General features: G+C 40.3%; 1 protein-coding gene across 6 annotated transcripts in view; it reads right to left on the bottom strand.

The window, feature by feature from the left end:
• Positions 1 to 14,012, bottom strand: part of ATP8A2 (ATPase phospholipid transporting 8A2) — a 318,328-nt gene that overhangs the window by 29,229 nt on the left and 275,087 nt on the right. For all 6 annotated transcript variants that reach the window (XM_027652089.1, XM_027652079.1, XM_027652098.1 and 3 more), the window contains 2 exons: positions 7,764 to 7,852; positions 1,724 to 1,828 (listed from right to left, as the gene is read on the bottom strand). In XM_027652089.1, coding sequence (XP_027507890.1) covers positions 1,724 to 1,828; positions 7,764 to 7,852 — 194 coding nt within the window. The remainder of the gene's footprint in view (positions 1 to 1,723; positions 1,829 to 7,763; positions 7,853 to 14,012) is intronic.

The raw sequence follows: 14,012 nt of genomic DNA, 5'->3' as shown, positions 1-14,012 counted from the left end.
GGAAAAACACAAATGCTACAAACCAACACCAATGCAACCTCACATATTATGCATGGATAGGAACCATAGCAACACCCAAGGCGCTCATACTACCAGAGCTGTGTGCCTGGGAACAGCCAAGTTTCTGCTCGTCTTGTTTCCACTTACCTGGCTGGCATCTAATCTCACTATCAGTCAGCACCTCCCAACACCAAGTTATACCTTTCTTGCTTGGGAGGCTGATCTGATCATGGTAACCAAGTGCTTTGGCCCAACTGATTTAAAAGTGACTGCTGAGCACTCTAAAAACAAGGCCCATTATTTAATTAAATGCCTGATTTAAAGCATCTTTGTTGGTTTTAATTGTGGCATAGAAGGTTGCCTTTGTTGACCAGTGCTGCAAAGTTTGCTTTCTCTTTTTAAATCATTTGATATGCAGTTTTTGACTTTTGCTAGTGAGTACAACTTATGAACTGTGTTCTGTGGGATCTAAAAGTCACAGCAAAAAAATTACTCTAAATAAAAACTGAAGATACCAAGTGTTTTGAAGTGATCTTAATCAATAACACTGTGTTTACTTTGTCTTGGCCTCTGAGAAGCGAACTCTGGTCATTAAGGACATCTTATAAACACACTGAAGTTCACACAAGCATTTTTTAAAGCTTTTCAGTTTATCATAATCTCAGTAAACTCACTCCCTGATAATTTTCTCTAAAAACAGTCCTTATTAACTCAGAAGTTCAGTTGAAAAAAAAATCTACTATCTGCTCGTCTTAGCAGCAGCTACAATATGGCAATTAGTTTACCTCAGAATAGACATCAAAGGCTCAAAGGATGACCCTGCCCCAGAAGAACAAAATCTTTTAAAAGCCCCATTCCACTCAGTTTGCTAGTTTATAAGGTTTGCTAAAATCCAGTTTAATGATCATGTAGTTTCTTAGCAAGTCATGTGGTGCCATATTGTGTAAGAAACAGAAGAGTTAGTTCTAAAACCTTTTTGAACTTGGAGAGCTTTTCCGACCAGCTGATGCAGTACCCCATTCTGAGATGGTAAATGAAACTGTTGGATGTAAAAGCCTGACCATGATTTTCTTTAGCTTCTTTCAGAAGAGACAAAAGTTCCCACACAACACATACTCTCCCCATACAATGAAAGATTCAATAATAGTGATATATTCAAGTCCATATGGTGTGGTTATAAGGGAGAGGCAAAACAAGAAACTAAGAATCCTGAAAGCAAGAGGCCTGTAAGCTGTGGTAGAAAAAGCAAGAGCATGGAAAAAAAATTAAGGTGAAACTGGATGAAGTAGTAGGGCACATTGGATTAGACAGTTCTTCTTTTAGCTACAATCTTTATATCCTGAGCTGCTGACAGTTCCCTCCCCTAACATGGTTATCATACAATTTCTTAATTTTTTTTGGATGACATATAACAAAGTGCTTTCAAAACCAGTCTGGCCCAGTAGCCAGGTAATAGCACTACATGTTACCAGGCAGGGTGACTGAGCAGCAGTTTCCAATACAGCCTCACAGCAATAAAGCAGAAGAAATGAAAATGGAAGGGCTGGTTTCAGTGGGGGGGAACAGACATATATGAAAGGGAATAACAATAAATGAATAATACAGGAGAGAAGTCTTCTTACCCTGTCTAGAATCAGATTTGAATGGTGAACAAGAAATAGGGAGGGGAGAGGACAGGAAGGACAAAATGCTGCTTTAAATATTTAGCATAGACTTGCCCCACCTCTTTCCATTACTATCACGAAGCATGGCTTTTCCCAGCTCTCTTGTCTTCGTCTCCAACTCCTGAACTTGTTCCAGCAAAGTTTTATGGTAGGTATGCTTAGCCCTGTACCACAAGGAAAAGACAAAAACAAAACAAAAAAGCCATGTGAACATTTGTTCTGCTACAAATCCCCAAATTTACCTGTCAGGGGAGAGGCACAGGGCCTTCCCTTGAAGGATCTGGAAAAGAAGGCACAGTGTTTCCATGTTAGTTCAGGTTCACAATACCTGGGAAAAAATACATAAGAAATGAGAAATCAGGAGGACTTCAAATTCAACAGAGTTTGGCTGCTTCAACAGAACACTTAAAACCTAACTAAGCAGCCAAGCTATGGGACCACAGAGATCTGACACCGCTGCCTTGGAACTGCTCAGGACCTGGGCATTCAGACAAAGGGCTGGGATTCATTGAATATTCATGGCAGTAAAACAAGATTCCACCCTGTCTTTTGAGCTACGTGTGGCACTGCTCTGAAAACCCGAGGAGAGTCTCAGGTAGTAATTACCATTCAAACCCCTTGATTTTTGTTTATCATTCTCACATGACTGGAAAGGAACGTCTCTCCCCAGTGAACTTCCAAACTGACAGTAACAAGACTGGCTGTGACCTACTTCCTCAGCTTGAGGATTGAAAGAGCAACCTATGTACAACACCTGTAACCAAAATTTAGAGTGCAATTCCCCCCATAAAGAGATTTGACCTTTTTACCCCCAGTTTTACCTATTGCTCCAGTGCTATTATACCTAAATTACATTGATCTAGGGAAGAGAATCTAGTCCCCTTCGTCTTGACATGTACAAAGCAAGAAAAAAAGAAGCAGGGATCTTTCTTCAATGGGCAGTTTTTGATCAGCTTCCTCTTTTGTGTCACTTAAAGGAGGATAAATGTCCCATGAGAATATAATGATTTGCATGTAACTGCAAAACAAGATAAGATGGAGCCAAGTTGGCTGAGACAGTACTTGCTTCATGGCATTAAAATAATATTCTTCAACTCTAAAGATGGCAAAAATTTCTGTACAAGTTTTATAAAAATCTTACATGCAGACACTAAAATCTTTAACCAACGATATAAAACAATGTCAAACTCCCTCTAGGAGAAAAAGAATGACTGGTGTATATGTAATTAAAATATAATGAAGACGCATTTATTTTTAAAAGGTACTTATGATACTTATAGCTCCTTCCATGGGGAATAAGAAACAAAGACCACAAAATCTTTGCTGATACTATTTAGGATGATACTGCCTTGATATTAATACTAAGATATCCAAGTCCTCTGGTCTTTGTGTTGCTGAATTAGGCAAATGCCTAAAAATGAGAAGCTAAAATAAAAACTACTTTCAAAACATATCTGCATTTAAGAGAAAAAAAATAGAACAACAGAAGATGAAGCATAGAAAAATCTGGAAGTAAAGATTATCAGGATGTACTTAGAAGAACATACTGTTAAACCAACAAAGGTGTATGATTTGCAACACCAACATACTGTGTAGAAAGAAATGAGTAGCAAGAATATTTTTAAAATTCATAGTGCTTCAATAATGTGAGATTACCAACAGCTGCACAGAAATTAATTAGATTCAAGTTGCTATAACTAGTTAGGCTAATGATTAGACTGGTCTCCTCTTTGAGGAAGGGGAATATAGCTATTAAAATGAGAAAGCTTTGAGGCTATTAATTCTTATAATCTTTCTGGTTGACTTCATCATCGCAGTCTTTAATTTAAATAAATACATTGAAATTTTGACCTTGAACTTCTCTCTTACCTTTTAAAGAGGCCATACCTACTATTGCAAACTTGAAGACTGAGCGTGTTTGGAATTTTTCAAATCCTTTATAACCAGTTCTCCCCATAGACAAGAACACATATGTACAAGTTATTCAATCTCTCCCAAGGGTCCATGTGTATCTTGCCACACACCATAAGAGATGATGTTCACCTTTAGAACAAGTATTGAATCCAAAACTTAACAGATCTTGAGCAACAAGTCCAATTTGTGCAGCACAGCTCAAGGAGGCTGATACGGCACAGCATGGAAAATATACTGTTGTCCTGAAGTTGGGAGTACTGAAGTGTTTTGTAAGTAGTGTGAAACAATGAAACACAAGGGCTCTGCTGGGGCTGGGTATCCATAAGGCAACAATAAACCCACAGGTAGTTGTTATGCATTGAGTCACTCCTTCACTTGGAAGCAAGAATATCCATGGAAGGGTCAGTAATCAAGTATTTATAAATAAATAAAAAAATATAAAAAGGGTCTGAGCTAACCTATCCACATGTTCCCTCAAAAACAAATATTAAAATGTGGTACTACAATTGCCTCAGAGTCTGGGCTTGCTCCTATCAAAGTCAACTGCAAATATTCCATGGACTGCTGGCAACAGGATTTGAAACTTTATGACTTTTTCACTACAGCACATTATAAACTTTTGATACACAGAAACACAGGGAGGAGTCTTAGCTTTTAGCTTAGTACTTTACAAGTGGCCCTAGACACACAGTCTCTCAATAAATGATGAGATATTTGGTTTGATGTTACTGTTCAGCTGCAATTTGATGCATTACATAAAGACAAACTCACCTTCCCCTCACACACTGGGATATTAAGACCAGAGACCATAAGAATGGGCAAAAGGTTAACTGCATTTTGTATGGCCCTTCCCCTTCCAAGCCAGGGAAGTGCATCCCTTTGCTGCCCTAGGAGGATATTTAGGGGGGTCAGGAGGCCAGAATCTGCATGGTAGCATTCACAAACATTTCTCAAACATGACACCACCTCTATTGTGGCCCATTATCCTCACTACCATCTTAAAAGTCTTGCACTCCAGGGACTGCAGGTATGTGCAAGGATGGGAAGAGCTCCTTGTACCTTCTCTTACTTACACAGCACAACTGGTAAGTGCAAAATGCTTCTTCCCCCACAGTAAAAAAAAAAAAAGTACATGAAAATTTTGGTAATTGGAAGGCTCAGGAAATTTTTCACTGTAATGTAAGTATTGAGATACCAATTATGACTAAATTCTTGCCCTCTTGCCTGATTTTGCTGAAATATACTCTGCATTTTTATGATTCCCATGTAACTCTGCGGCTCAGCTATTTCAAGACTTCCTAGCGCCGGTGACACGTATTCAAGTCAGAAGTGCCAAATGTGAGGAAGCACTCACCTTATAAAGCTTTGCTCATTCAGATGGTTGCACAACTAGAACTTTTATAAGGTAAACCAAGGCACTGAATTCAGGGTAGTGGACCAAAATTAACAATGTGGTATTTGAACCAAATATTAATAATAAGCTTCCCTCTCTTTAAAGAGAGTTTTCCACATTTCCTTGATTCATTTAAAAAGAAAAAAAAAAGGAAAAAAAATAGCCTGGAGCTGTAGAGAACATGGGAGGTAAGTGATGTTTTGACAAACGTAGCCTGTGTAACAAAGGGAACACGTAAAACTAGTTCTTGCTTCCAGCATTAGAAGTATTGATAGTGCATGCAGCACAGCAGTTTAGAAACAAAAGATTTGTATAGGTCTTTCCAGTCAACCTTTTTCCAGACAAAAACTCTGTACCATGTGTATGGTATTCTGGCAGTATTTTGTACTGCAATTAGGCATGTACCTTTTGGGTCACATGGATGCTCCTCCTGCGGACATACGCTTCACATCCAAAAGAAACCGAAAGGGATAAATTCCATGATCATGAGAAATCAGAGTTGCTGTAATTTTATAGACAAAACCATATTCTGTTGAATTACAGAGAGCAATGTGGTGTAACCACTGCTATGGAAATGTGCCGGCTGATTTCCAGAGGCCTTAGGCTCCAGTTTTAAATGGCAAGCCTCTTGGAAAGCAAACAGACCTTTACTCCTTCCATATGGCAGTGCTGATAGCTGTGTCATTTCATTTATCCTAGTTAAAATATTAATGGTGTTAATTTTTCAGTGATGGGTTAGGGGAAAAAAAAAGTCCTGCTCAGAGAACAGATTTTTTGCTTAATGTTGATAGGAGCCTCCTGTTTAAAATCTGTTGGGAAAATATCTAGCATATCAATCATACAAGTTTGTCTTGAGAGCTTCACAATCTCTGTACATTCTTGGTCTGAACCACTGAAAGGATTATGTTGCTGAGATTTCTCCAAGAAATAGTAAAGAACAGGCTGAGTCAGTAACAGAGTTTAAAATGACTAATAGCTGAGGATGAGCCTGCCATGGTCTGGCCTGTTTTACAATTCATGAGTCATTTTTTGCCAAGAACTGATAAGAACAGAGGACAACTTCAGGACACTCAACTATCATGAAAACATTCAAAAAACTGAAGTGTAATCTTGGACATCTATACATAAATTTGATCCCTGATGCTGCAAACAGTTCATCTCCTATTTAGCTTTAATCACAAAAGTTCCATTGACTTCTAAGCAGATAATTTTAAATAATGCCTGACACAGGAGCAAGGCCTGTTATGCTAAATGAATTTTAAGATTTTTTTTTCCCCCAGAGCTTTAAGGAGCTGGTCACAGACACAGTTAAGTATCTAAATTTAAACATTTTGACTTCACTTTCAGAATTTTAAAATAATTTTCAATTGAAGAAATTTAGTGAGTGCAACAAAAAGCCCTCTGATATGCTGGACTATTAAATCATAGTTTGACCCTGAAAAGAAATATTACAGTATGATACCTAGTTTTAATTTTAGCAGTAGCTCATGAAAATTAAGCTGAGGGAGACAACAGGAAAGCGTTTAAGAAGTACTTACTGATTGGTAGATTTGCCTACTACCAATTTAATTTAGCTGTGCTATCAACCCCATATGAATAAAACCCACATTTTTCAGATCTATGCATATGACTTGATTTCATAATGATATTTGAAATGTGCCTGTGTTTGGGAAACTTTCTGCTTTTTGTCAGTATTTTCTGCATTTCTCCATAAAGCAGATTGGTGGACTGTGTAGTGCTAGGTTTACAGATGGACTTGATGCTATTAAAGGTCCTTTCCAACCTAAATGGTTCTATCATTCTAAGAATCTTCCTTGACTAACCAACAGTTCATTCCTGGAGCTAAGTGTTATGTGTTACAATGCTTCCACTTTGAGCCTTTGTGAAAAGTGACAAGCTAACATGTATTTCTCCTTCACTCCAGTTAGGATCTGCCTTTTGCCCAAGAATGTCCTGGGTCCTCCTTGCACAAGGTTATTACATATCCATGCAACAAAACCTTCTTAGTTGTTTTCCAAGGGAAAGGATGAAAGGTTTGGTGCTTAAGACACTTAAAAGCATGCTGAACAAAACACCAGAAATTCTAAATGAAAATGATGCTTCTGCATTTCAAATTGCAATGGTAGAGAAGGTAAGTTGCTTTCCTTTGAGTCCAAGTTCTTGAAATTGCTTGCCTCCTGTAATGCTTTGAAACCACAGAGTTTTGAGAGAAGGGGATTACACCAGCTTCTGTTTCACAGGTTTTTTCCTCCTCTCTGGTCAGGGAAGGAATCATTACAACTTCAAACATGAAGTGTGGAGTATTGCTCTTCTCTCAGTTAAGTTTTGGAAGATATGCTGCTGAAAGAGAACCTAAAAAGCAGCTGATGAATAACTTACTGAGACAGCTTACTGAGAATGGATTAGAGTGCGACATTTTTACTTTCTACCTAAGCTTAGACAGGTTGAACAAATTATTTGCTCCTTTTTAGGAATAGAAAGTCTCTAATGTCCAGTTTAAATTTGCCTTTAAGTAAAGGATAGACAATACAGATAATCATAAGGTGACACACCTTCATTACTCAGACAAGGCTTCCTCCTTCAGATTCAGGACTAACTATTCATTCTCTCACATTGCTGGTTGCATTGGCAGGTGAGAAGTCACGCCCATTTCACCTTTTTTCCCTTCCAATGGAGTACCATTTCACATTCACTGAAGGACTTCAGAGTTCTTTACAGAACAATACTGAACTGGACAACACGTGAATACAGAATTATTCCTAAAACACCAAGAGGACTGGTCTGAGACTTACGCTGTCCACGCCACATCTTTAACAAGGCACGCAGTGGGCACAAGAAACAAGCCAAACCAGAAGTATCCACATCTTAACACCATTCCAGCCTGTGAAGGAAACAAACAAATAAATCATGAGTATTTTCAAGCCATTACATGTTAAGTGGTTGTTTACAAGCAAAAAGGTAGAGTGATGGCATCAGACAGGTACTGGGTGATGTTGAAATTTGATGGTGGTGGTAAGCCTCATCAACTCTTAACAGAAGATAGGTCTTCAATTAACAAATAGTAATGGTATTTTTCACTGCAATGATTCCTTACGACCTCAGATTCCTTAGAAATTTTTGAAAACAATTTTTTAAAAGCATTTTGACCAAATCCTCCAATGATATTAAGTTGTAGATTCAGGCAGACACATTTTAAGTCATGGAGAAGAGCACCATAAGTATATTTAACTTGCCCTTCTGACTATCTTTTGTGCCTTTTGCTTACTCTGTTTCTACCCACCGTCCTGGATCTCTAAGCAGGATCAAACTGACATGAAAAAAACACATTTCTCTCTAAAATGTTTCAGTCACATTTCACTTAAATACTTCCTGTTCAAACTACTGCTGTCCGAAACCCAGGGTGGGAAAGATTCACTCCTGTCCTGCAAATGGCTTTTTTTACAAACAAAGAGTTCAAAGTTTATCTTTGCGTTTTTCGCATTGTTGCAATGCTTGAAGAAAAAGCTTGGTGGGATTTGAGAAGGAAGAAACCCTGTACAACCCAGCATATACACATAGTTATGGAACAAAGTTGAAATACAGCACTATTTACAGAAATGCTACTTTCAATCATTAGAATCTTTTGCAGATAAATTAATGGTGATTAAGGCCCAGGTTCGGTAAATGGAAGACTTAAGACAACGTCATCACCTCTTGCGTGCAACCCACACACTTCTCATCAGAATCATTAAGCTCTCCAGTACATTAGGGACAGAAAGGATTTTTTTTTTTTTTTGGTGCAAGGACACAACTGAAATAGAGGCTGAAGGGTTTGAACAGGATTTCCAGTGTATAGACAGATTTTGCTCTCTTGCCAGTTATGGACACTGCTATATCTCTTTCCCAAAACATTTACTTCCCAATATTTTGTATGCTCCATACACACATCTACCGACATTCACATGCAATGCTGCCAAAGGCAGGGAGGCCCATACCCACGGACACAAAACTGTAGCAGCTGCCTCACCAGTGGAAGGCAGGCTTGGCTGGCTCAGCTTTGCCTCACTACTGTAGCACACAAGCATTGCAAGCCTGTAATGCTGGAGTGCCAAGGCACTGCACAGATAAACACAAAGCTGAGCTGCAGAATGTGGAACTACACAAAATATCTACTAGCCTTTGAAATATATTGTAAGAAGACAAAATTTGTTATTATACCCTTAAACATGACTGATCACAACAAAAGACTTCTACCAATCACTACAGTAAAGCTTTTAAACTGAGAAAAGCCATCACAGTGCCTTGCTGGGATGTTCATCAATAGCATCTAGTATGTTCTCCTGGTGTTGATCTCTATTTAAAGTTGTTCACCTAACAAGTAAGTCACATCTAGCAGCAACTTCCCTGTTATCCAAGAGGAAGAAGTTAGTGACCTGCTGAGCCACTTGGATCCTCACAAGTCTATGGGACCAGATGGGATCCATCCTAAGGTGATGAGGGAACTGGTGGAAGAGCTTGCCAAGCTGCTCTCTATCATTTATCACCAGTCCTGGCTCACCAGGGACGTCCCAGATGATTGGAAGCTGGCTAATGTGACATCCATCCACAAGAATGGCCAGAAGGAAGACCTGGGAAACTACAGGCCTGTCAGCCTGACCTCAGTGCCCGGCAGGATGATCTGTTCCGTAACCTTAAGTGTGATCACATGGCACCTACAGGACAGCATGGGTTTAGGACTGGCAGGTCCTGCCTGACCAACCTGATCTCCTTTTATGATAAGGTGACCCACCTGGTGGATGAGGGGAAGGCTGTGGATGTGGTCTGTAAGGACTTCAGCAAAGCCTTTGACACTGTCTCCCACAGCACACTCCTGAAAAAGCTGCAGCCCACGGACTGGACAGGGGCACTCTGTGCTGGGTTAGGAACTGGTTGGAGGGCCAGGCCCAGAGAGTGGTGGTGAACGGTGCTGCATCCAGTTGGCGGCCGGTCACTAGTGGTGACCCCCAGGAATCAGTGTTGGGCCCAGTCCTGTTTAATATCTTTACTGATGATCTGGACAAGAGGACTGAGTGTACCACTAGCAAATTTGCAGATGACACCAAGTTGGGGGGGAGTATCAACCTGCTGGAGGGTAGGAGGGCTCTGCAGAGCCCTTCTGGACAGGCTGAATAGATGGGCCAAATCCAACAGTATGTTTAACAAGACCAAGTGCTGGGTCCTGCACTGCAGCCACAACAACCCCATGCAGTGCTACAGGCTGGGCACAGAGTGGCTGCAGAATGACCAGGCAGGGAGGGACCTGGGGGTTCCAATCAACAGGAAGCTGAACATGAGCCAGCAGTGTGCCCAGGTGGCCAAGAAGGCCAATGGCATCCTGGCCTGGATCAGGAATAATGTGGGCAGCAGGACCAGGGCAGTGATTCTGCCCTTTGTATTCAGCACTAGTTAAGCTGCACCTTGAGTACTCTGTCCAGTTCTGGGCCCCTTAGTTTAGGAAGGACACTGAGGTGCTGGAGAGTGTCCAAACAAGGGCAGTGAGGCTGGGGAAGGGACTGGAGCACAGGCTCTATGAGGAGCAGCTGAGGGAGCTGGGATCGTTTAGCTTGGAGAAGAGAAGGCTCAGGAGAGACCTCATCACTTTCTACAACTCCCTGAAAGGAGATTGTAGCCAGGTAGGGGTCGGCCTCTTGTCCCAGGCAACCAGCAGTAGGACAAGAGGACACAGTCTTAAGCTGTGCCAGGGAAGGTTTAGGTTAGACATTAGAAAGAAATTCTTTACAGAGAGAGTGATCAGACATTGGAATGGGCTGCCAGGGAGGTGGTGGAGTCACTACCCCTGGAGGTATTCAAGAAGAGAGTGATTGTGGCACTTAGTGCCATGGTCTAGTTGACAGAGTGGTGGGCTGGACTCGATCTCACAGGTCTTTTTCAACCTGGTTGATTCTGTGATTCTGTAACTTGCCCTTGGATTGCCCAGTAGCAAGTACTTCCAAAAGCATTTTTCATTTTTAAATGTTAAATCCTCTATGCCATTGCTGGACTGACAGACCAGTGGTAAATCTTGTACTGAAACCAAGAGCAAGCTAGACAGTGCTAAAACATTTATGGACACTTTACCACCCACACAGACAGTAAGCAAACACATTCCAGTCCCAGAATCAGCTCTCAGTTATTTGGGAGCCCTCATGCCTGCATTCACATGTGAATGCCAGAAGCATACAGGCAGTTTTGATCAATGCTTATTTAAAGAAAAGGATGTGCAGGAATAAGAGGGAATTCATAACTTCATTGTTAGCCAAAAAGCAGAACTGTAATAACAGAGCCAAAACTTAATGAGATTTATCCTCATGCTTTGCTCTTCTTTGGCTGTGACCCTGCAAGTGCTAGCAGTCACAGAACCACACCAGCATTATTTCCACTGACCATCCTTACGTTGCCTTTACTAATAAAGGCTAAAAAGGGTCCATAGTATTCCATATTCATTTTCTGCTATTTTTGCTTGAAATATTTTACGTTCCACTTCTTGCTTTTCTAGCTGAAAGCAACTTGACACACTTTCAAAGTGCAGAACAATCTGAGTACGTGTTCAATAGAAGTTTAAACACTATTACTGTTGTTATAAATGTTGACATCTCAACCAATGGCTATGAATTTGGACATGTCTCCCATAAAAAAAAAAATCAAAGCAAATACTTTTTGCCTGCAATTATGTATTTTACTCAAGTATTGTTCTTCCAAAAACTTCACCATAACAGTGAAACTATTCATCTCATCTGAACCCTGTCAAACACTCATTTTACTACTGGCAAGCCTTTTTCCACACAATCCTTACGAAAATTTTACTCCATTTCTGAGCTCATCTGGAAGTTTCTTTCTTGCTCACCTCTAGTTTCCCCTTGGAGTTATGTGACTGCTATGCTGTTTGACAGTGAACTGGTTTGTCTTGCATGCACAGCTCTGCCTCTGAACACAGTCTCCTCTCTGGCAGGATCACACCTTCTGCTCACAGGATGGGGGCTCCTCAGCAGAGGATTCACTGGAAATCACCTAGCATGTTCTGGGGATCATCCACAGACTACCCACTTTTAGGATAGTCTCCAACTTGCAGGATAGAGAGCTGGGCTATGAACAGAAGCTACAATAAGAACACCTATATATCCCAACAAAGCTTTTCTCAGGCTTCCCAGCTGTTGCTGTGCTGCATTCCAGTTGCTCAGCTATTCCTGACAGCAGTGAAGAGAGTACTGCATTACATCTTCAGTGAAACAGGGCATTTCTATACCCATTGAATAACACCCTTCAGCTATCAGTTATACCCCTCTAGATAGGAAAAGCAGAGCTACCAAACAGGAATGATCACTTTTTCTTTTTTTTTTTTTTTTTTTTTTTTTGGTAAAGATCACAAGAAGCAGTAGAAATAGGTTGCTTTTTAAAAAAAATTCAGAATTTTGAGCAGCTCTGTCATCACACAGGCCCCACAGTATGCAACTAAGTAATTTTTATTCTGTCTACTGATGTAAACATTAGAGACTATCCCATCCAAATCTAACTACCAGAGATCATAAATCACAAGGCACCCCCCCAAAACACTTGAGACTAATGCAAGTCCTCCTACTGAGGACATTGCAACTTAAACTGCTGCCACCAGTAGACTGCCTTTCAAGCACTGATTAATCTGCCACAGACAAAGCACTCATTTTAGAGAACTGGTAACATTTGTTAAAAAGAAAGAATGGGAACAAGAAAAGAAAGAAAAAAACCCTTGGCTCCAGTTATTTCACAACTGAGGAGAAAATAATTTAGGTCCCAATACCTTTAACCTCTTGTAAACAACTTTTGTAAGAGTGAGTAGTTTCTTTTTCTTCTTTTCAACACAGTAAAAAAGTGATAATACTGGCCATTCAGAATGACCAGGAAGATCTGCTTTGTACTATTATTTTACATAGCCTAGGTTAAGGTATGCTTTTTTGGTTTTTGGGGGTTTTTTTTGAGTTTTTGTTTGCTTAATTTAACTCAAGGACATACTATACACAAGCATATCAAATACAGAGTAGGTTGTTTTTAAACAAATTTTAAATTGCAATATGGAATACATTTTGAACTCTTTTCTCTGTTTTACTACTTTTCCTTGGTATGCAAATAAGCATCATTCCTAATTGTACTATTCCACCAATAGGTGGTGCCACTATTTTCAGTAACTTCCAAGAAGGACAAGGCCAAAAGTGCCTAGGGGTGGGAAGTCAATATGTAGACTGTTTTGGTATTCTTTTCAAAGCATGGTTAGACAACTGGGAACCAGTAAATGATTCTAACAAACCAAACAAGGATCTCAATCATCTTCTGTCATTCTAGAAAAGTGAGACAAAATTTAAATTTTTATTTTGAATAACAAAAGTTCTTTATTACTTCATTTCCTCATATATCCATGCATCTTAACTCTGACAAAAAATGAACAGCAAAAGCATAAGATCACGATGGAAACAGCTGGCTTTATATTTACAGCACAATTAAAAGTATTATTGGAAGTGCGCCTGGACACGGGTAAGGACGCAATAAGTCACTCAGTTGTGGTTTCATATTTGTTCAATTCTAGCTTTATAAGCTAGGGATTCAAGTCTAACCTGCAGTCAGGTGATGGCGTACCACTTAAGTCACCAGTAGTCACATGTGGATGATAGCATGGCTCTGCCTTTGGCAGCACTTGGGAAAGGAGGAGTGAGGGAAAAGATGGCCACATGACTATTGTGAGGCATTCACATATGGCGACAGCACAAGAAATATTCAATGCCATCACTGAGATACTATTGATCTAGACTTCTAAGACACTGAAGGACCCTCCTGATGAGACATGTGGCTGAAGCTGCAAGTGCAGCTCTGGGAGCCTTGGCCCTGCTGCTCCATCTGCATTGCCTCAATACTTAAAGCAGAAAGCAATGCATCCCCAGCAGCAGACAACCCCACCTCAAACAGCCAACTGAGATGCATGAGGTAGACATCTCTGCCAGTACCTCTCCTCCATTAGTTCTAGACCAGTGCCTTGGTCTGAGCGCACCACTTGAGAA

The sequence above is a fragment of the Corapipo altera genome, unplaced genomic scaffold (genome assembly GCF_003945725.1).
Source record: "Corapipo altera isolate COAL_440 unplaced genomic scaffold, ASM394572v1 0, whole genome shotgun sequence".
In the NCBI taxonomy this organism is placed as follows: Eukaryota; Metazoa; Chordata; class Aves; order Passeriformes; family Pipridae; genus Corapipo; species Corapipo altera.
The sequence above is the reverse complement of the archived record's forward strand: the minus strand, read 5'-3'. Positions and strand labels throughout refer to the sequence as shown.